Genomic DNA, 20,763 nt, shown 5'->3' on the forward strand with positions numbered 1-20,763 from the left:
ATCCGTTCTATTACTTATCTTTATTTCTTCCTTTTTTATTCATCCGATCGACAGCTTGTCCCGACTAGCATCGATGTAAAACGTTTCATTCACTTTTTAGAACCGAATCCTGCCACCTTGCTTGAAGTCAGTAGAAACTGCTTTAGCGATGACGGAAACACCGAAAGCAGCTTAAATCGTTCTCCCATTTTGGTGGGATTCGTTAGTTCGTCATATCCTTGGATTAATATTTTCCGATAGCTCTCATCAGCGGTTGAGCTTAGTAAACTCTAAAAAGAATGTAATCATTATTAAAAATGATAAGCAGCTTTGTTATGCCAAATGGTTACCGATGTTAGTTTACCTTTAACCGAGCAGATCCTTCCATAGCTTCCAGGAACGATCCTTGACTAACGGGACCGATCGTTATCGCTTTCTCGTCCTGTTCTAGAAAGTGCTTCAAGAACTCAAAATCGACATCAACCGTCAGATCGGCGCTTCCCGGTTCTTGCAGAGGATCATGTAGTTTGTGACTTTTAAATGACTTAACGGTTGAGATAAGAGTGCGACATATTAGAACACTTTGCACAAATTAAGATTTTAATCATTTACCTACCCTTAGTGTGTCCACTTTGTCACCTTCATGACCATAGTCAATTATAAGCCCAAATCCACCGTGTTCGTCGATGCGTTTCGCTATCGTTTGTGCTATTTGTTCCGTTTCAAACGACACTTCAATGCGATTCCGGTCCTTCACAAGCTGATTCTTGCTCTCGAACCGTTTCCCGAACACTACCGAGTAGGGAGTTGCCTTATTCGATTGTATGAACCGAAAGCTTGGCTCCTCTCGGTTCGCATTAATATCGACTAGGACTTCCTTCCACAGTGCACCTTCCTCTTTGGGTTCTTTGCAGAACACATGCACAGGAAGAGCATCGAAGAATTCGTTGGCAAGTATGATGGAAAATCCTTTCGGTACCTCGACGATATCGGTGTACCATCGGAGATTGATGCCGGAACGGGTTGTTCCTTCCTGTACGTGCAGTTGATCAGCTTCGTCAGATGTTGTGCGATGTACCGATCCATTGCATAGCCGCTCTGCCTGAATACGCTGTAAGTTTGAACTCATTTCCACCAAATGGACACTGAGCTGTTCTTTCGATAGTCCGAACCGTTCGAATACGCGCAATACGTCGTGCATTAGTGTACCCTTACCGGGACCAAGCTCAATTAGTTGGATGTGTCCATCATAGTTAAACTTTTGCAGTTCATTAACACACCAAACAGCGACGAGCTAGATAAAAACAATAACATTACCAAAAGGGGCTTTTTGTACATACATCATACATCGCTCAACATACCTCACCGAAAATCTGTCCAATTTCTGGCGCAGTAATGAAATCCCCTGCCGTTCCGAACACATTCTCCTTTGTGCTATAATATCCTGCCGCCGGATTAAGGAGTACTTCTCGCATATAAGTTGCCACCGTTATTGGACCGGTAGCGCGAATCCGTGCGTACAACGCTTGTGCTAATGTTCGCCGGTCACCGCCAACACCGGTAGATTCTTTCGGTGGATCACGGCGTAAGTTTTTAAGCTCGGTCACTGCACGTCTATTCACCGCTTTATAACACTGTGATCGCGTGAATACAAGGCTCGTACCTTTGGCCGCGCAAGCAGTGGTGCAGAGAAAGGTTTGCAGCCGGGATTTGCAGCATCTTCCAAGAGCGTTCATTTCTAGCCGGTTTCACTTGTTTACAGCGAGATTGTTATGACATTTGCAGATGTCAAGCGGTTGCGTAGAGCGAACGAAAGATTTGCATGCGTGTTTGTGTGTGAGAGAGGTGTTTATGAACGAAGGTAGGTGGCAATGTTGTTTGAAGAATTCAGCGTAATACTCGGAATTTCTGTTATTTAACAAATTTACAAGTTACAAAATAGTTCAGTGTAGCCATAATGAGTGTTCTTTCAGATATTATTGTGGAGAAATCTTCACTTTCAGATGGTACGGTTTGAAGAACATGTTGTACACCAGCTCAATGATGCTGATCAATGAAACACCAAAGAATAGCCCTCCTATACCACCTAGAGAAACTGAACAAAACACTAACTTTACCACTAATGTTTTACTTAGCATGTTAGAACGAACGCTTACCGACAAAATCAAGCTTATTTCGAATCACACGCCTTTGGTAGCGAAAGATTGGTACATTCAACACTTCCAGGATCACTTTTCCTGGCTCGGAGCTTGAATTGGTGGGTTTGAATGTTTCACTAAAAACCACAACCAAATTACACAGTGTGTCATTCTAATTACTACAATATACGTACCCAATCACGTGGCTTTCCAATGATTCGCACGTTTGTATGCATGACCGGTCCTTGTGTACGGTGTGCACGTGTTTTGTTAATTGTTTCACATTTTCTTTAAGAAACAGAGAAGATGAAGGGAAGAGATATTGTAATCAAACAAAACGAGTAAGCTAACATAATGGATAGCCACATTCCAAATGCTTACCCTTGTTTATGCACAGAAGACCATTAAAATCACAGTAAAACTTTTCATCTGAAATGTTAAAACCTTTGTTTTAGGCACAATTCAATTCACACTTTTGGAATGCTAACACATACACGCTTTCGGTGAAGTTGGAATCGTACAGTTGCACAGCTTCAGCTCCAGCTTGATGCGATTGTAGAGAAAGCACTGTGAAAAGCTGTACGCCAGTACGGGCGATAGTCTTTCCTCGGGAAATCTACATTTACGCTTCTCAATCGGTTCATCCTTGACCTCCGGTTGGTTCACTGTTTCGGTAATCTATTTTGAGAGTCGAGCGAAAACCCGTTACCAAATGCCGCCAGAAACACGATACCAAGCAGCAGCAACAGCAGCAGCAGTACCTGTATCATAAAATGAGACACAACGCCAGATTTCCTCAGTGCATAGAATGGTTCCACAAAGTTAGGATAATCTTGTGGGCTGTGGATGTACATCTGGGGAAACAAAAGCAGATGGGGAAACAATTCTGTATTTTGTTGCAAACATTAATGCTACTAAACTGTAGTCACCATGTAGTTGATCGTGTCGTGGTTTCGATAGCGAAACTCCAGGCTTCTTTTACGAGTCCAAACGTTAAACTTTAACGGCAAATGATCAAATGTTAGGTCACTGGAAATGAAGTGCGAATCAGGTGGAGGTGAAGTTTCAGCACAAAAACACAATCATAAACTTACTGATCGAATATGCTGTTGGCTGTAAAACAGTTTCCCATCTCGGTCAGTGTGTAGCGAAATATACGATCACAATCGTACGATTCTCCAATGAATTTCACGTCGAAAAGGACATCCTTACAGTTCGAAGGTAAAAACTGCAATCAGAGCAAGCAGACGATAACCATAGCATATCAAGCACCACCGGCCAAAACAAAACTTACTCTCTTCTTCATCTCCTTTAGATTGAGATTACACGTACTGTTTAGCCCATCACACAACGCTTTAGTATCCTCATCCAGATTAGTGTTCGGGCTAACGAACAGGTACGTTTGGGCCATTTTTGGCCACAAATAGTTCGTGCTGGAGAAATATGAAAAACCACAAGGATGTTAATTGTTTGAACTGTTGCCCAGCCAAGCTCACCTTTTCGGTGGTGTAAAGTTATTCCTCTGCCAGTCCTCCTTGAGAAAGGCAGATATTTGATTCGTGCGTCCTTTCGCGTAGCAAAGCGATATGGCGGGAAAGGTGTTGTTCCAGCGCAGATAGGACGTGTCCGGATTGACGCTGATCGTGTCGTCGTACGTGTCGATCGTGAACAGCAGGATAAGGATCATCGAAGCAAATGAACCACACAGCACCAGCACCCAAAAGCTTCTGTGTGATCGAAAAAATAAAGTAAATCTTCCTAATATAAGGATGCTTTTTTCTAAGGAACACAGTTCTCTCCACGCTTTACTCCGACTTACCTGCCGTAGGTATTACATCGTGTCCCGAGATACTTCATACCATTAATTGTGCTGTTATCTACCGCCTTACGCAAACGATAGTTAATTAAAAGTTTATTCTTCAGCATCCCTTCAATCTTGCGGAGCGGTTGCGTTGCTTGTGGGACACATTCATGCTGGAGCTGTTTTACTCTACTACTAGCGATAGCCCACTTCGCACCGCTTTGTTCACTTGGTGGAAATGTGTTGACAGTTTTGAAGAATTTAGTCATAACTGACAGTGTCTTATTATACAAACAAAGTTCCAATGAATGTGCAGCGCAAAGGAGATATTGGACACATAAACTGGGCGCCTAAATCGCTGCAATCACGTTACTTTTCCGGCTTACTAAACCATACTGCTGTGCATAGCAAGTTACTCCGCTCCAAGTAATGTTTTTTCGTAGCCTATTTTTAATGTATTATTCTTGTTACGATCACACCATTAATTAACACTGCTTGTCAGCGTATTAACCCAGGTCACCCAACGTTGCATGTGACATGCTAAACGTATGCATTTCTACGTTCTACTATCTATTCAAAACTATTTGTTTTATTGTCGTATCTCCTGCCCTTATTTGCCTTATTAATTTATTTTGTCATCTTAAATCATTTTAATCCACACGATTGCCTTTCATAAATAATGATTTTCAAAACAAAGCAAAAGAAAAACAACCGATCAAACATATGTCCGGTTCTATTGGTGGATTACCAGCTTAGCGTAGTATCATTTATCTACGCCTCGAGGTGGGATAAAAAATAATTATAAATAAACACCGTTTGCAATCCAAACTACACACCATCCCGTCCGGTTAACCTAGTAAATTCGTTCCCCTACTGGTAGGGCAAGACAATTATCCTACGCAATGGCACGCAAGTTCCCCCTCTCGGAACTAGAAGCTAGTTTTTTCCGATGCAGACATGCACGGGTATCAGTGTTTTATTCCCTCGGTTAAAAAAAAAGACGAGAGGGTCGAATTCATCCAACCAGCACCAGCTTAACCAGCGAGACCGATTGCTAATGGTAATAGAATTTAACACATTTTCCTTCTGTTCGAGTGCTACTGCATAATCATATCAGCCAAAGTTGTTTGCGAATAAATTGAATTTTATCATTTTAAAAGTCCTTGGAAAAAATTACAACATTTTAAAAATTGTAATAAGAAACTCGATATCAGTTAATTACACGATGGCGAAGGAATGTTGCTGCCATCTTTCTCACACGATCGAAGGGAGGATAGGGTTTGCCGAAATACCGCTATACTCGATACGGCCATAACACTCCAACTGTATGTCTCGACTTTCCCCTTCTAGGTCCTCCATCTCCCAGGTCCCCGTTCAGGTCGCTGGTAGCATAGGCATTGGCACGGTCATCGCAACAACGCCCGGAAAACCAAACCGTCCACCGATAACCCACGGCAACGGCGCATTGTTTATCGTTCCACAACACGGGAGTTGCGTGCTTTCGGTACCGTTGTCGAAGAAAATCAATTTCTTTTGCAAAAACCCAAAACGCATAACACAACTAGTGGCCGCTGGTGGTATCCGTGTGTGGTGTTACGCAGGACCCGTCCAGTCCCTTTTGCGAAGGCGCGATAGACGCTTTCGTTTTGCTGCCAATTGCATCTTTTCGTTTAATTTAATATAAACGGTTTTCGTTTCAGTGCTGTTAATTGTGTTTCGTGCCCGATCGTATTCACGCCGGTCTCTCGGGTTTTCCCAGCTTCGGCGACCCTCCTCGGTGGCAGGGTAAGTGATGTGGATCAGGTTCTACCTTCAGGTTCTTGTTTTAGAAAAATATATAAAGTGGACATCCGGCAGTATTGAAAAGCGATTTAGACCACCTTCGACAGAACTGCACCGGGGGTATGATAACGCCCATCTTACTGATATGGTGTCGCCCGTGAACGCGCACTATCGATTGCAACGCAATGTAATGATGGTAATTTTCCGCCAAATAATTTCCCAAATGGGGCGCACCACACGGCGCACCACTCGGGAACTCCGCTGTGCGGCCAATTGTTTCGTATTTAACAATCCTAAGCACATAAACACACACACACACAGACACCCTTCCCGTGCAAACGACTTCAAACAATTACGAAGGGTGTCGAAGGGGCGTACCGACAAATCCGGTTGGTAGTGATAAATTGCTCCCTAGACAGATTGTGAAATCCCATTTTGGCAGGTTGGTGTCCTGTTTTGGATTTCCTGCCCGTCCCGCTGCACATGTGTCGGCTGCTGGCAAGTGTTTCCGCGCTGGCGGATGCGCATCCATTGCCAACCAGAGGGAAGGAAAAGTTGTTGCACCAGCTGCAAAACTTCGATGGAGACGGCAAACAGAAGTGTCCTCAGTTTGGGGTGTGTGTTTGTGTGTTTAGGACAAAAAATGCTACCAGTGGGTCCTTTTGCTGTCTTGTGCAAAAAAGTAGACAAATTTGCTACAATAGGATAAAAAGGAGAAGAGGTAGACATTCTGATGGAATTCTTCAAACAAATCTTATTGTTTAAGAGCATAAACTATAGCACAGGTATTGCTTGTTGAAGGGCTATCTTTCTTTGCTGAATGCATTCATGCATCGCCACCCTTCGTTACGTCGCCTGTTGGAGTGCTTTTAACGACAAAATATTTCCCAACTCTCCTAACGCACCCTCACCTAATCGTTAAACGACGCTGTAGGGTAATTGAAACACGTGTTGATTTCGGGATTAACTTGGGAACTCGCGTAGCGCCCATCTTGCTGACCGATTCCACCCTCTCGGGAACACTTGTTGGTGCGGACAAGGGTGGTTGATCGGGCGGTGAATTTTTCAATTGGGAAATTCTAATTCACGAGTGCCTTTAAAGTTGCCATGGCCCGGTCGTGTATGAATGCAAACGCCCATAATTACAATATAATTGGTCGGTCGTTCCGCGACGATCACGGATCCGGGGTGGGTTTTTTTTTATTTTGGGCAACACCAGCACCCACCTCGACACCGCAGGGATTTACCACCCCATCAAACTGAGCGTAACCGCGGAATAACCCGGAACCACCTCCCCCGGGGATGCCATTCCGATCCGTCACGGTACGCGGGACGGTTCCGTCTCATGGACAATATTGTTTGGTGTGTAAGTAAATTATGCACCTAGTGCAACACGCTCCGCTCACACAGCAGCGGTGTTGACAGGGCCGGGCGCGTGTGAAAGTCAGCCCTGAAAAGTGTGGCCGCTAAGTGCGTGTGAAATTGGTTGGCGGCACAAAATATGATACAACATTCAATTACAATTTGCAACCGGGCACGTTTTGGGTGCGGATGTTTCTATTTTGGCCGAGGGGATGGTTCTAATCAACACACCGCCACCGTAGTATCGTTGGCATCACAATATCGTCATCAATCAAGCCAAGGATGGAATGAATAATGTTACCATGGAATTTAATCTAAGCGAATGGAAGGCGTCCTTATTATTGTCGCATTGTTATTATTTCTTTACTTGGACATTTGAGGATTTTGAAAATTTTAAATAACTTTTTTCATTGTAGCTATTGTGCAGAAAAACAAGCTATTCTAAATAGATGATTGGTAGCTGCCGGTACTACAACAAATAGGTGTTCAAACCGGTGGAGGCTGAATGTCCTAGTCGTACTGAAGAATTATCTCGTCATGAAGAAGAAGAGTTAGTTATTTAAGTATATGTATGGTAGAGCATACATGTTTTGCCTTTTTTGGTGTGTTGGAGTTAACTAAATTTACAGCTGACCAAACTGGTGTGAAAATTATAAACTGCAATTGAAAACACCTCTTTGGTGAATACAGAACAAATTCATAGCCATAACTTGATAGTACGACCTTGTCCAGAGACAGGTGAACTGAGTTCCCAAAAGACCTGATCCAAAGAGATATTTAACGGTGTCTAATTGTTATTTTTTGGTAGTGGAGCCTAGATAAAATCCCATCCGGAAATCTAGTAAGCCAGAAATGATAGGCATCGTTATGCCAAGCAGATGAAGAAAAAATGTTTGTAAATCGCTACGATAAAGCCTTAAAACTCCTGCTTAAATACTGCTCAAACGAAGCAATATTATCATCATCCAATACGATCGTCCAAGAAGTTTTGTAACAAAATCAGAATTTATTCCTGCATGGACAGCATAACCGAAGATTCACGTAGCTTATGTCTTTCCTATTGGTGGGACCAGTTGGATGTGATATATTATGAGCTGTTGGAGCTAAACGAAACCAACAAATACAAGGATCCAGGATACAAAAAATCTTTGAATCGTTAAAATGAAGTGTTTGTAAAAACACAATTTTCACACCTAATACCAACAAAGCTACTAAATTATCTAAAATAAATAAAAAAAACTGACGTCCTATAACCTAGCAATTTAAGAAAATAAACTCGCTGCTGTACTAAAGAAAGATTTAAAAAAGAAATGAATAACACAAACGGACCGGCCCAAAATCCCATCCGTACCAATCCCCGGACTATCCGACTGCGTGGTAAAATAATATTTAATAAGCCAGAAGTGGCAGGCATGATCTAGTAGGTCATTATTACGCCAAGAAGAGAGAGAGAGAGAGAGTGAGCGTTATTAAGCAGTTCTGTTGAAGTTTAAAAAGTCTATCGTTTTGAGAAGAAATTATCCTGTACATTTGTCCTTTTCGAACACCTTTTTATGAGCGGAACCAGTCCCAAACCCCATAAGTTGATAACTTCCATCTACACTTGTACAGAATAACACATCGCCGTTGATCTCTTTTTTAATATACTATTTTTTCTACTTAGCCACTTAGCAGCGTTCTTACAACAGTAAAGCAGTCTCTTTTGCCGGTAAAATGAACGGCACACATTCGCCCGACATGATCAGCCGGTTTCGGGACCTGAAACTACTCGAATCCGGTGAGGGACCACGGCCAGAGCACGAGGAAACAAGTCACCATCGGCAACAGCGTTCGTTCGCTGCCCAGTCGGCCGCCACCAAGTCCCAGTTCATTCCGGCCATTTGTAATTTTCAAACGGCGCGGAAAATGGCACAGGAAAACCTCGAACATCAGCCGCTACCGGATGCAGTGATCGATATTGCATTTCGGAAAGCGCAGGCAGCCGGTTTCCCGAACCCGGGCATGGAGCTAAGCGTCGGACCGTACGCTACTGGTACGTAGCGCTGGAATTGTGCTGTGGCCGCCCAATTCACCAAACGTGAAATTTTTCTGGCCCTATTTTAACAGGTGTTGGCTGCAAGAACTACAAGGCGGGACCTACCAAATGCACCAAGTACCGGGTGTATCGGCCGAAAACGTGCGGCGTCATACCGAAGGTGCCGAGCGCGCTGGATACACCCGAGCGGCCGGAGAGTATGCGCGTGAAAAAGAAGGTCGGTGCGATGGATTTGGCCATCGGGTGGGAGTTCCGCACCAAGCATGAGCCCCGGTCGCAAACATACATGGACGGTTCGAAACCCTCGGTAGCGCCACCAATATTCGAAGTGGTCGAACCGGCCAAGGATCTCAACCTTCCCGCGGGTAAGCACCCTCGTAAAGAAGTGTCCCCGAGGGAACTGTCAAACAAAACCTCACACCACAAATCAATACCGATTTCCCGCATTGGGTTTTGTTTGTCCCGGTAACCCTTTTGCCGTTAATCCGATTTTTTTGGTTCTGTATTCCGTTGGTTTACGCCGCACCTCGTTGCAGTGGTACACGCTGGAGGCGTCTTTTCCAACACCCTGGGCGAGGAGGACTTTTTCGACCGCGATGTTATTCGGCAGCACAAGCGCCTGGTGCGGCCGACCAGCAACCGTTGCAAGTGTGGCAACAGTTCGGCACGATCCTCCAAATCTCCGAATGTTGCGCGGCAACATGGACAGCAGCAGCAGCAGCATCGAAAGAATGGTAGCGGTCGTGACCGACAGCAAGCTCTCCAGCAGCAGCACCAGAAACACCACGACGAGCCAACCACGATGGAGATCAACAATAACAACCTGCCAGCGGTAAGAGGATCAGCACGATCGCATGGTTCATCGCAGGGCAAGGAAGTTGCCGAACTGCAACGCCACGGGGGCAGCGCGAATTCGATGGAGCGCAAGATGCACGAAGCGGCGGGCAAACACGCGGAACGGATCGAACGCTTCTGCCACAAGTTCGTGCCGGAGGAATTCCCGTACAACTTCCACCAGGAGTATCGGTGTGCGTTCAAGGCCGGCATACCGCAGAGCAATGTGTCCGGTACGCTGAGCAGCTTCGATACCGGACCGAACGGCAATGGGCACCAGCGCAAACCGGCCGACTACAAGAAGCTGCTGCACATCCCCAAACCCCGCGAACCGTACACGAAGAAGAACTACGTGATCGATACGCTAGCGCCACCGTTCGCCTTCTGGAAGAAGGGTTCCGGCTATCCGGACTACTGGCGGCTCATCAGCGTGTACCAGCAGGCGTACAACAAGCCGATCGAGAAGCGGAAATACCCATTGCTCAAAACCGTGTACCAGTAGTAATCTGCCGGTGACATCCCAAATTACGTCCGCTCAATTATTCATAGCCTTACCGCGTACACAACACTTCACCCCCTTAGCCAATGATTTTGAGTTTGTCGATTCTCACCAATAGCCAGTTTGTGTCAAGCGCCGTACTTATAGTCTGATTTGTGGAAAAAAAAGGAAAATAAAGCGAAACATTCGATGATCTCAAGGGAGTGATCTGATGCCAAAAGGCGAGACGATGCCTATTGCCTATTTTACTGCGAACGAACCATAAAACAGTACAATTACTACAGTTTATTGCAAATCGAATGATTGGGAATCATGGAGCCTGCTTAAGGGTTTATACATTTTTAATTTGTTTCATAATGTGGAAAGATTTAGTGCTGTGGATGGCCAGAGGTATGGAGAAAAAATGTTTGTAGTGCGGAACAGTGCCAACTTATACCGTCGGTGTTAAAAGGGACAACAAATCTGTTGCATAATTCGTAACTTTCTGCTCGATCTCCAATTCCTTGATTTTGGAGATTATGGTCAGACATATATCTAGGGCGCTGTGTAAGGCATACACTTGACGGAAACACATGGATTCCACTAGGTTTCTATGCGATGGGAAAACCCTCATTGTGACTAGAAGACTCCAGAAATTTGGTCGAAATTCTTTTTAAGTTCTCTCCCAGTTAAGCTAGAAATGCTAATAATAATTAAATGCGTTCCAAAAAGAACAATTACCTCTTGATATCTTCCTGAAAATTCAATGGAATTTTTCCTTATGGAACCATATGAAGTACCACCTTTAATTCCAATCGCAGAAGGCAATTGAACTACCAATCATCTGACTAATGAAACAAGTTATTACACTCGAATATCGAACTTAAAGATCGGAAAATTTTAACAGTTTAATTTTTGGAAGAATGCTCGATGCTAGGCAAAGTTTTGTAACACTTTCCTAATCTACCCTACAAATAAAAATTTAATTAATAAAACTATGCACAACTCAACTTATCTTCACTTCTAGTTTCTTTCCAGTTCGACACACACATACACTAAGCAGGATTTTTTTAAGTATACTTTGTTATAGAGATCGTCAAATTATGTATTGCAACTTAGTATTAAAATAACAAAAAGCAAAATCAAGCGTCCAGCACGTGATTCAGATAGGAAATGTAACAGATCGCCAGCTTCAGTATCTCGATCTTCGACAGCTTCTTGTCCGGCGGTAGCGTCGGTAGCAGTTTTCTCAGCTCGGAAAACGCTACGTTAAACGCTTCGACGCGGATCCTTTCCCGGGTCGCGTGTGCCGTACGGTACTTGAGTGTGGCCCGCCGTCTTCTGCGCCGTTCTTCGCGCGAAAGGTTTGTAAATTCCGTCTGTACCGTCGGATCTTGCTGTTTGCGGGGTCTGACCGGTCCGACACTACCGTACACTGGTGGTTGACCGGCGGGCAGATGGTCGTGGCTCGAAGAACATATTTGGGTGCTTTTCGTCCGTGGTTTACGTACACCTACCGCACACGAGGATAGTTCCATCGGGTCCTTCATCTGATAAACCATCTGTAACGAAACAGATTGGTTGCATCTTAAAAGACGAAACTCGTTACGATACCTTCGACATCTTAGGCGCTCAGTACCGTTATTAAAGTTTAATTATTGTCCGACAATTTTGTAGAAGAAACAAAAAAGTACAAAAAGCCAACAAACTTACTTCACCAACCTATCGCAAACAAAGGAAAGAAATACACACGTACTTCACCAAAAGATTTAAATCACACAAACTTCGAAATGTGTTTCAACCACGTTTAAACGAGTCCAGTGTTCTTTTATCCGCACGCAAAAAACAGTTGCCAAGCAACCAAACAGTCCTTCTTTCACTGCACTAAATCACTGCACTATTGCTGCCTTAAGTCTATCAGCGCACAGCAAATAATGATGCTTCTTTGTGTCCAATGCAAAACCGTTTCAACCCTTCATTCGACACATCCACTCCGGCTGGGTTCTAAACTGGCACTGAAGGAAACGTCCGGAGAGCAGGTCCTGAAATTTACCACGGTAGCATCAGTTGTGCGGAAAACATTTCGGCAGCCATCTTGAAAACGCAGCATCCTTGCTTTGCTATTGGACGGGAGAAGTCTGTAGACACGCCCACCGAGAGAAGGGAAGATTGCACCCCTTATTATTGGCGTTATTTCTCTTGCAGATGGGGCATCCGCTATGCAGATCGCAGGTGCAAACCATACCAAGGATAATATTTTAATCACGAGAAGACGCTACCCGAGTTTGGCTTTAAATGCGTTTTAAAAATATCTAGTCACAATTTTACGCTTTAAACAGAGCATTGGAACCGAACGGAGAAATGGTGATGTTGAATGGTGACAAATGGTAACAAAAATGGTTAAAAAGTATCGTAATATTTTATTAGTGATTTTGTTTGATACGCTTTTCTTCGTGCACAGTTTCTTTGTCTTTTACAAGGGAACATTTTCCATATTTATTTACTGCGATGTAACGGGTTATGAACGAATTAGAAAACTTAAATAAATGTCCCAAGTTGTAAAATGAAACTCTAATTGCCGGATTAGCTGTATATCTCACTCCTCCTGGTTCATTTTAGCTATTTAAATTACCCCAAACGTTGTTGAAAGTTATTTCTGAGGTGTAAAAAGTGAACGAAATGGGATTTTATTGTTCTGCAAGTTTTAAACAGCTTAACTGATCTATTATTATTACTAGTTTTAGTGTGTTACATACTGTTACTGTGTAACATACTGCTTCAATCTACTATGTGAAAGTTTATACTTAATGACTTGAACTGTACATCACCGAATAGGCAGGAAGTTCTATGCATGGCGTAAAACCGAATATGTTGTTGACCCGGTCATGACCAAATATACTTTAACTCACAAGTGTACCAACCATGACTATTATTGAACGAATTACATTAAGAATTGAAATCAGTTAGAACATTCAGTGTTTTAGTACTCAAATATATCTCTAAAAAAATAAACTTTGTCTAAAGAAAATGGAATTCGATTAACCACATCGGAGAGGAAGATGTCCAGAAGGATGTTTGATGGAGGCGCCTTGTCACTGTCGACTCCGAAATTTTAAAGTTTCCGTTAAATTTTACTATCCGGCTATGTGGTAAAAATTAACAAGAAAATTTGTAAAATGTGACCAGAACTAACGCTAACGAGAAGATGGTTTTCATGTTTACTCATGGAATAGTGGACTGTTTAAGCAAATCAAGAATACAGGGAATATTTGGATGCAAACACGTGTTCGCCATCTGCTTATTCAAACCCTCAAAACAAGTAAAGTATCAAAATTAGTCGATCTAAACCCCGTGGTCAACATTGCCACAAGCTCGTAAAATCCTACAGAGTGTTTGAAAATTATCTTCTACTATGATAAATTGAATCACAAATAATGTAAAAATAAACACAGTTCCCTTTTTTTCCTATGTGGCAGATGTGTCAAATAAATGTGTACCTAACAAGATAAGATGAACACACAGATAAACGAGACGAATAAAATATATGCATACCGTGAAATATATATCTGTGATATAGTCTAAAAGATACTTACAAATCATAGACTAGGACAATTGCACAGTACAAAGCTTTACTACTTAACAGTCTGGACAGTCTTTTTTCGATTTATATTGTATAGGACCAATTTCAATGTGACATGTGTTTTTGGTAAATCAAATTCAATTAGACACAACATAAGAATATGGATCACAGCTTTTCTTTCTCTTTGAGCAATCTATTTAACTTTCCGTTCTTCAAAATGGTATTATCTTTTGTGCATATATTTATACTGTACACGTTCTAACATACTTTACACCAAATTTGCACTGTACAGTTTTTAGAACGAGGTTACAAAATCAGCAGTGTTTTATAAAAACTGCGTCGTTTTTTTTTACATTGAGAGTTAAGAGATAAGCGACTTTTGCATAAAAGTTGATCTATTCGGCAACTTTCGGGTGTTTTCGTGAGAAATCCCAGGCACGATACAACTGCAGTACCTGCGTACCAGCCACGAACACATTCACCGAAAAAAGGCCCCAATTTTTGGGAATGATCACCAAAGAATACCGCGACCAAATTATTCCGGTCGCTGCCAATGAGGCGGACTGCGAAATTGACAGCTGATCTGCGGGACGGCGAAGGTCACTCAATCCGGCTACGACCAAACCCTGTAGGATTAATGAGAGCAAGATTAATTCGGCAGCACAACTCACATTTGGTGCTGCTACGTTATGAAGCTGCTGCCCCACATACGAACCCATTTGAAAACGGGCGCCCAGAAGAAAACAGTTTTCGGTCCTGTGGAGAAAAGGAAGCGCAATTGAATTTGCATTGCCAAAAATCAACACAATCGAACGAGTGTTACATAAACTGCATGTCGGGGGAACATGAAACTTACCCGCCGCATGGTTCCAGAGGGGCCGCAATGCGTTGGGAACAAATTTGTCGGCCGCGTTCACGACACCATGGTAAATCTTCGACATGGTAAGGATTATTCGAGGTAGATTAGGGAACTAGCACCGTTTGCACCGAGCTGCTGCTGAAGGGAAGTAAAAATAAATTAACAACACCATAAACAGTCACCCCATCAAAACAATAGTCCCGCACGTTTTTCACACCGAGTTCAGTACTGCAAATGAGGTCGATTTGAACAAGCGCGACCAAGGTGTATTGAGTAACGGTACCTGGCAACTGCCAATGTTTACATGAGCATTTTTTAAATAAATCAGGCTGTCTGACGTTCTGTTGAAGGAGTTGATGATATGTTTTCAGAGAAAAAATAATTGTAGACTTTCGTCTTTCCAAATACGCGTGCAAAAGAAGCATATTCACCATCATTTTTCATCATTAGTCCATAAACTGCCGCTGAACCTGTACATTCAATATACCTTGGCTTAACGGTCAAATTTGAACCAACGACGCATTCTGTCAAACAGAGCAAAGGACGCACAAACAACAGCAGACAGGCGTCGCTTTTCCTTCTAGATTAAGATTTGTGTTGTTGTTTTGTTCGGTTTAAAAACATTTCCTGCAGTAAAAATGGCCCCGCGAAAACGGAAAGTTGTGGTGGCTACGGCTAATACGGTGGAAACAGTGAAATTCTCAACCGTAGTTATACAGACGGTGCTAAGCGCGCAGCAAAATGAAACCACGCATGCGAAGCTGGTAAAGCAGCTTAAGAAACTGTACACCACCGTGCAGCATGATTCGTTTATGAAATCATTCCTACAAGTGATTAAACGGCAGATGGAGCACGACGAAACGAACCCGTATGCAAACCTTGTGCTTAAGTTTAGTGCCAAATTTGTGGCCGATTCCGAGTACAGCGCGCAAGCCGTTACGCACCCGATCATGGCATCAATGTTCGATTGGCTGCTCACCACGATTAGCAACATTCAGCGGATACGGTTCCGGATTTGTCAACTCGTAAACCTGATCCTCAATGCGTTGGGCACAGATGCGGCGTTGGATGACACGATCTGCGATAAGATTCTACGGTACATGCTTGAGCGGATAAGGGACGCTTCGCAGCACGTGCGGGTACAGGCCGTATTGGCACTGCAGCGCCTGCAGGATCCGAGTTCACCCGAGGATCCCGTGGTGCGCGCTTATGTGTATCACCTGGACAAGGATCCATCGCCGAAGGTGCGGCAGGCAATCATCTCCTCCCTGGGACGGAACTACCGTTTGATTCCTTACATACTGGATCGACTGTGGGATGCGGATGAGAAAGTGCGTCGGCACACGTACATGCAGATGAGTAGCTACCCGGTACGGCAGTATAAGATCGAGCAGAGATTAAAGTTCCTCGAGCAAGGCCTCAACGACCACTCGCAAGCCGTACGTGATGTGATGCGTAACGTCATGATTCCTCAGTGGATTGAATCATACCAGCGGGATTATGTTGCATTCGTGGAAGCTTTGAAGCTTGATTCGGACGAGAAGGAGATGGATCGATTCCGGAAAGCCGCCAAAACTGTTCTGATGGAAATTTTCAAGTAAGATGTCATTGCTTGTTACGGTTAGATAATGATATAACTTATACGAGATGTTTCTTTCTTCTTTACAGTAAAAAAGGTGTTAAAGAAATGGCCAGTTTGTTGAATTTTGAAGGAGAGAAAAGAACGGTCCCACTGGAGGAACTCACAATTGAGCGTTTAATCTGCTGGCAAACGATGTTAGAGTACCTGCAAAAGACCGATTCCGACGACCTGGAAGGTTATATGGTCGAGCTAAGCAAATTTTGCGAGTACCTTAAGGAATTCGTGGCAAACCCTAACGCTACCACATCCGTGAAAACCGCAACTAGCAGTGCGAGTGTGAATACACAAATATCCTCACCGGGTCAGCCCGAGACAATGGATAAGCTGCACCAACTGTACGTGCAGTACAGTTTGCAGATCTTGCTGGAAATAGTTTTAATGTTTGACTTTTGCGATGAGTTTGGGCGGGAAAATCTAAAGCAGGTTTTGTCGGACATTCTCCGCAATGAAAATCTGTTCGAGATGAACGTTCGACTCATAATGGAAGCGTTCGAGAAGCTTATCACCGACGTGGAGACACGGTTGAACTTTTTCGTTGAGTTGGTGAATTCCATGGTGGAACCGTCGCGGCAGGATGTTTCTAACAGCTCCCGCCAGCTAGTCGATGCGTACCTGGAGAAGCATCCGGAAATGACGACACTCATGCTGCAAATCACGTCACTTCGTGTGAAGATCCTGGAGCTGCAAGAGCAGGAAAGTGCCCTCTCCGAACAGAAGGATTATGCCGGTGCTCAGCTGATGAACGAGGAGGTTAACTTGTGCAATGAGCAGTACGCCAATCTGGTGAAACCGCTCGTACACGAAATGTCGCTGTCTTCAAGTAGTATCGATGATAACGCCAGCACCATCACGCTGCAGTTTCGCGATTCGATGCTGAAACCGCGTCGAGTAACACAGGCAACGGTCGAGAAGTGTCTCCAGGTGTGCTTCTATCTCGTCAACGGTCCATCGGTGCGTTCTCTTACACCGCCGGTGTGTAATCTGTATCCGACGTTTATCAGCCGCCACGTACAGTCGGGCCAGCTGTCCACGCGTAACTGGGCGTTGAGGACCGCGACCGCGTTCAGCATGCTTTATGATGGGCTTAGCAAGGAAACGTTCCAGCTGCTATACCAGCAGTTCCTCAACACCGCCTCATCGCGCCTCTGGAAGACGGCATTCGAGTGTGTTTTCGAATTGCTCGACAAGAACGGGTTCGAATATTTCGACCTGGAAAGCGAAGACGTCAACAAGGATGATTCACGTACGAACAAAAGCTCCCGGCAGCTGTTCAGTCGGCACAACACCAGCTACCACGACGACTCGACGACTGTATCCTGCAATGGTAATGAGTTCTACAAGATGTCCATCCACTTCATGGATACGTGCAACGACAATGCGATCTGTTCGGCCATCATCGACGGTTTCTGTCGGTTGATTTTGCGCGGACGGTGCAGCTCGGCCGATATTATGTCCAAGCTGCTGTTGCGCTACTTCAATCCGACCACCGAACCGGAAATGCAGCAAATGTTGGGCATCTTTTTCCAGCGCTTGATAGCGAAGCGTCGTCAGGAGCTGATGCAGAAGGCACTGCTGAACACGCTGTTTCACGTGTTGGAAGCTCCGAACGAAAGCCCGCTGGCTGAGGTACGACCGGAGTCGGTGATAAAGTTCGTGGTAGACTCGACCCGGCCCGTGTTCTGCAATCCCGGCGTTAACCCACACAATACGATCGCCATCACGTTCCTGCGGGTGATGCGAGACAACATTACACTGAAGGATCTGCTGAAGTTGCTCAGCAAAGAGTTACTCGTGCTGGACATTAAGGATGATGCGGTACTGCGGTCCGATCTAGCGAATGCGGTGGGTGAAATTTTGAACGAACCCTGCCTGGATGTGAAGACAATCAAAAATTTGACCACGTTCCGGCAGACGATGTTGGGCAAGATTCGGGAAACGATCACGTTTTCTTCGACGCGTATACAGGTCCCGAATGGTGCTGCAGATGAGGAAAGCTCGGAAAGACCAGTGACGGAGGTGAACGACGATGCCAACGAAGCACCAGTGGACGAGGAAGAACAGGAGCAGGAAATGAACGAAGACGGCGAGCGGTCCGAAGAACGGCCGCTGATTAACAAATCCATACTGCAGGAAGATTCCGACACGGATCTGTTTGCATCACCGCTGAAGTCTACGCATGGTCCAGCATCTCCAACGATGTCACCGGCAAGAGCTAATGATAGTGTTGCTCCTGGGCCACCGGATTCCGGTGTCCGATCACTCCGACGGTCTCTCGTGCCACGTTCGCCAATAAACGAGGTATCGGACAACGGAAAGTTCAAAGTGCCCGATGCGTCTACCCTGCTCAAAATCCAAGCAGCATCGGCACGGTTTAGAGTAGCACTTGGCACGCCTAAGACGGTCCCATCGAAAGTTGCGCAATCGGAAGAAGATTTTGAAATTCCGTCCACAAACGACGAGCAAAGTTCGGATGAGCATGGATTTTCAAGCACGTCCGAGGATGAGTTGGAGATCCCCGAAACACAACAATCGGAGAGCCGTATGATTAATCTTACTAATGTAACCGTACGTCGGTCAACGCTCTCAACTAGGACAAGTGCCCGTAAGAACCATAAAACATCATCCAGTAATTCGTCTTCGTCGTCCTCATCGGATTGCGAGGCTGTCGAAGCATCGCCAAACGCTACGGTAGGTTGCAGTTTATTGCATACTTTCTTTTTTGATATGTCGTAAAGGTGGTAATAATGTCCTTCCTTTGTAGATCAATCGCACAAACCGTTCTGCAAGACCACTGCACAAAGCAGCGACCAAAGCTTTGACGGAGCGCAATCTCGTCCCTATGCCTGGAACATTACCACGTGCTACCCGCCATGCTGCTCGCTTGGACACGATCAACAGGAAGGTTATGACGCGAAAATCTCTTTCGGAACTCGGAAGTTCGCCCACTAGAACATCAACGAAAGTCACACGCCACACAAGCAGGACAATTACCACTAATTCTCCCACTGGCATCACCCGACCATCACGACAGTCAAAAAATAATACCGAGCCAGAACCTGCTTCCCCGATAGCGTCGTCGAAACGGGTACCCACGGGAACCGGTTCTAATACCCCCACCAAAACAAGAACATCCAGCCGTACGAAAGCGATCGAAAGTTTGACCGCCGGTCAGCAAAGTGGCTCTCCGACGGGCAGCAAACGGTTGCGTGAACAACGATCAGCAGTAACAGCAAAAACAACCGAACAAAGCCCGCTAAGGTTGACCATCAACCGGAAGGCTAGTTCCGGCAGTGCGGAAAGTAGCAGTGGCGTTTCTACGTCGAGTCCGATACGACTAAAGCGTGCTGCAGTTGTACTGACACCCTTGAGTGCCGTACGTCGGTCGCAACAGGCGGATGGTGACAAGGCTTCGGCAACGGTGGGCACCTCACCGAGACGGCCGAACCGGAAAGCAACGCGAACGGATAAAAGGTAAATTAATTCACAGCTTTCAAGAACGAACCAACATGTAACTACCACTGTATATTTCCAATAAAGTGCAAAAACGAGTTTAAATGGAGTATCTTGAAATGTTTTTTTTTAACTACAATCGATACTATTTAATATCCTTACACAAACAAACAAGAGCACATATGGAGCCACTTATTTCAACCGTTAAACAGTCGAATTGAATGAGTCCAGTGGTCTTCAATCTGTAGTAAACATTTGAAAACGTTCATTTTTGCATGGGTTTCTCATTTGTCCAAGTCCGCCACGCTAGAAATCGGTAATGCAGCAAATAGATCAATACAGAACCACAAAAAGCGCGTTTACATTCTTTTACGGTGTTTTAAATGTTTATTTCGTTTTTTTCTGTATGACATCAGCAATCTAATTTAGATCCTGCATTTAGCTAATGCATGCCGTTCCTGTTTCACGCTACATTCAAATATTCACATCTATAATTGCATTTCATTGTATAAAACTTCGTTTACCGCACGACCACGAGACACACTAGACATTTTTGTTCTGATGAATGTATTTTTGTTTTACGAAGTAAATATTTTAAAACGTAAGTATGCATGCGGATTCGTAATGTACGTTTTATCGGTTATCGGAATCATTGCATCCACACAATCAGTTTTTTAAGGGGGAGAAAACGCATACTCTTGTTGTGAATGCTTAAATACACACACTGAGTGAGAGAGGTATTTTTACTTAACTTTTCTGCGCTTCTCCACAATCGCTTGTAGTATTCCGTCTTGTGTTTTTGGATCATTGTCAGTGTAGCTGT

At 44.4% G+C, this 20,763-nt stretch overlaps 6 protein-coding genes across 6 annotated transcripts; 2 read left to right on the top strand and 4 right to left on the bottom strand.

The window, feature by feature from the left end:
- Window positions 1-3: 3 nt before the first annotated feature.
- Window positions 4-1,715, bottom strand: LOC128301470 (protein arginine methyltransferase NDUFAF7 homolog, mitochondrial). The gene is made up of 4 exons (XM_053037972.1): window positions 1,341-1,715; window positions 596-1,273; window positions 344-523; window positions 4-269 (listed from the first exon to the last, which is right to left on the bottom strand). The coding sequence occupies exons 1-4, from the start codon at window positions 1,713-1,715 to the stop codon at window positions 90-92; spliced, it is 1,413 nt and encodes a 470-aa protein (XP_052893932.1). The 3' UTR covers window positions 4-89.
- A 240-nt stretch (window positions 1,716-1,955) lies between these two features.
- On the bottom strand, window positions 1,956-2,887 carry LOC128304792 (uncharacterized). Its single transcript, XM_053042027.1, has 6 exons — window positions 2,879-2,887; window positions 2,612-2,795; window positions 2,499-2,546; window positions 2,312-2,405; window positions 2,136-2,254; window positions 1,956-2,074 (listed from the first exon to the last, which is right to left on the bottom strand). Exons 1-6 carry the CDS (start codon window positions 2,885-2,887, stop codon window positions 1,956-1,958), a joined length of 573 nt encoding a protein of 190 aa, XP_052897987.1.
- Window positions 2,888-8,775: 5,888 nt separating this feature from the next.
- LOC128304054 (uncharacterized) lies at window positions 8,776-10,621 on the top strand. Its single transcript, XM_053041178.1, has 3 exons — window positions 8,776-9,094; window positions 9,169-9,462; window positions 9,634-10,621. Exons 1-3 carry the CDS (start codon window positions 8,776-8,778, stop codon window positions 10,431-10,433), a joined length of 1,413 nt encoding a protein of 470 aa, XP_052897138.1. The 3' UTR covers window positions 10,434-10,621.
- Window positions 10,622-11,551: 930 nt separating this feature from the next.
- Window positions 11,552-11,971, bottom strand: LOC128304442 (helix-loop-helix protein 15). Its single transcript, XM_053041630.1, has one exon. It carries the CDS (start codon window positions 11,969-11,971, stop codon window positions 11,552-11,554), a length of 420 nt encoding a protein of 139 aa, XP_052897590.1.
- A 2,212-nt stretch (window positions 11,972-14,183) lies between these two features.
- LOC128303546 (mitochondrial pyruvate carrier 2-like) lies at window positions 14,184-14,982 on the bottom strand. Its single transcript, XM_053040530.1, has 3 exons — window positions 14,846-14,982; window positions 14,705-14,745; window positions 14,184-14,615 (listed from the first exon to the last, which is right to left on the bottom strand). Exons 1-3 carry the CDS (start codon window positions 14,928-14,930, stop codon window positions 14,385-14,387), a joined length of 357 nt encoding a protein of 118 aa, XP_052896490.1. The 5' UTR covers window positions 14,931-14,982; the 3' UTR covers window positions 14,184-14,384.
- Window positions 14,983-15,486: 504 nt separating this feature from the next.
- LOC128301400 (condensin complex subunit 3) lies at window positions 15,487-20,038 on the top strand. The gene is made up of 3 exons (XM_053037849.1): window positions 15,487-16,445; window positions 16,517-19,178; window positions 19,252-20,038. Exons 1-3 carry the CDS (start codon window positions 15,487-15,489, stop codon window positions 19,963-19,965), a joined length of 4,335 nt encoding a protein of 1,444 aa, XP_052893809.1. The 3' UTR covers window positions 19,966-20,038.
- The last annotated feature ends 725 nt before the right edge of the window (window positions 20,039-20,763 follow it).

This window comes from Anopheles moucheti, chromosome 3, assembly GCF_943734755.1.
Source record: "Anopheles moucheti chromosome 3, idAnoMoucSN_F20_07, whole genome shotgun sequence".
Taxonomy (NCBI): Eukaryota; Metazoa; Arthropoda; class Insecta; order Diptera; family Culicidae; genus Anopheles; species Anopheles moucheti.

Coding starts and splice junctions, on each gene's coding strand:
- LOC128301470 (XM_053037972.1), bottom strand. CDS start 1,715: ATGAACGCTCTTGGAAGATGCTGCAAATCCCGGCTGCAAACCTTTCTC. Junction 524..595: donor ACAAAGTGGACACACTAAGG/GTAGGTAAATGA, acceptor TCAACCGTTAAG/TCATTTAAAAGTCACAAACT. Junction 270..343: donor AAGGATCTGCTCGGTTAAAG/GTAAACTAACAT, acceptor CATTCTTTTTAG/AGTTTACTAAGCTCAACCGC.
- LOC128304792 (XM_053042027.1), bottom strand. Junction 2,547..2,611: donor TCCAACTTCACCGAAAGCGT/GTATGTGTTAGC, acceptor TTAACATTTCAG/ATGAAAAGTTTTACTGTGAT. Junction 2,255..2,311: donor TTGGAAAGCCACGTGATTGG/GTACGTATATTG, acceptor TGTGGTTTTTAG/TGAAACATTCAAACCCACCA.
- LOC128304054 (XM_053041178.1), top strand. CDS start 8,776: ATGAACGGCACACATTCGCCCGACATGATCAGCCGGTTTCGGGACCTG. Junction 9,095..9,168: donor CGTCGGACCGTACGCTACTG/GTACGTAGCGCT, acceptor CTATTTTAACAG/GTGTTGGCTGCAAGAACTAC. Junction 9,463..9,633: donor GGATCTCAACCTTCCCGCGG/GTAAGCACCCTC, acceptor ACCTCGTTGCAG/TGGTACACGCTGGAGGCGTC.
- LOC128304442 (XM_053041630.1), bottom strand. CDS start 11,971: ATGGTTTATCAGATGAAGGACCCGATGGAACTATCCTCGTGTGCGGTA.
- LOC128303546 (XM_053040530.1), bottom strand. CDS start 14,930: ATGTCGAAGATTTACCATGGTGTCGTGAACGCGGCCGACAAATTTGTT. Junction 14,746..14,845: donor CCTCTGGAACCATGCGGCGG/GTAAGTTTCATG, acceptor TTTTCTCCACAG/GACCGAAAACTGTTTTCTTC. Junction 14,616..14,704: donor GGGCGCCCGTTTTCAAATGG/GTTCGTATGTGG, acceptor TTAATCCTACAG/GGTTTGGTCGTAGCCGGATT.
- LOC128301400 (XM_053037849.1), top strand. CDS start 15,487: ATGGCCCCGCGAAAACGGAAAGTTGTGGTGGCTACGGCTAATACGGTG. Junction 16,446..16,516: donor GTTCTGATGGAAATTTTCAA/GTAAGATGTCAT, acceptor TCTTCTTTACAG/TAAAAAAGGTGTTAAAGAAA. Junction 19,179..19,251: donor AAGCATCGCCAAACGCTACG/GTAGGTTGCAGT, acceptor CTTCCTTTGTAG/ATCAATCGCACAAACCGTTC.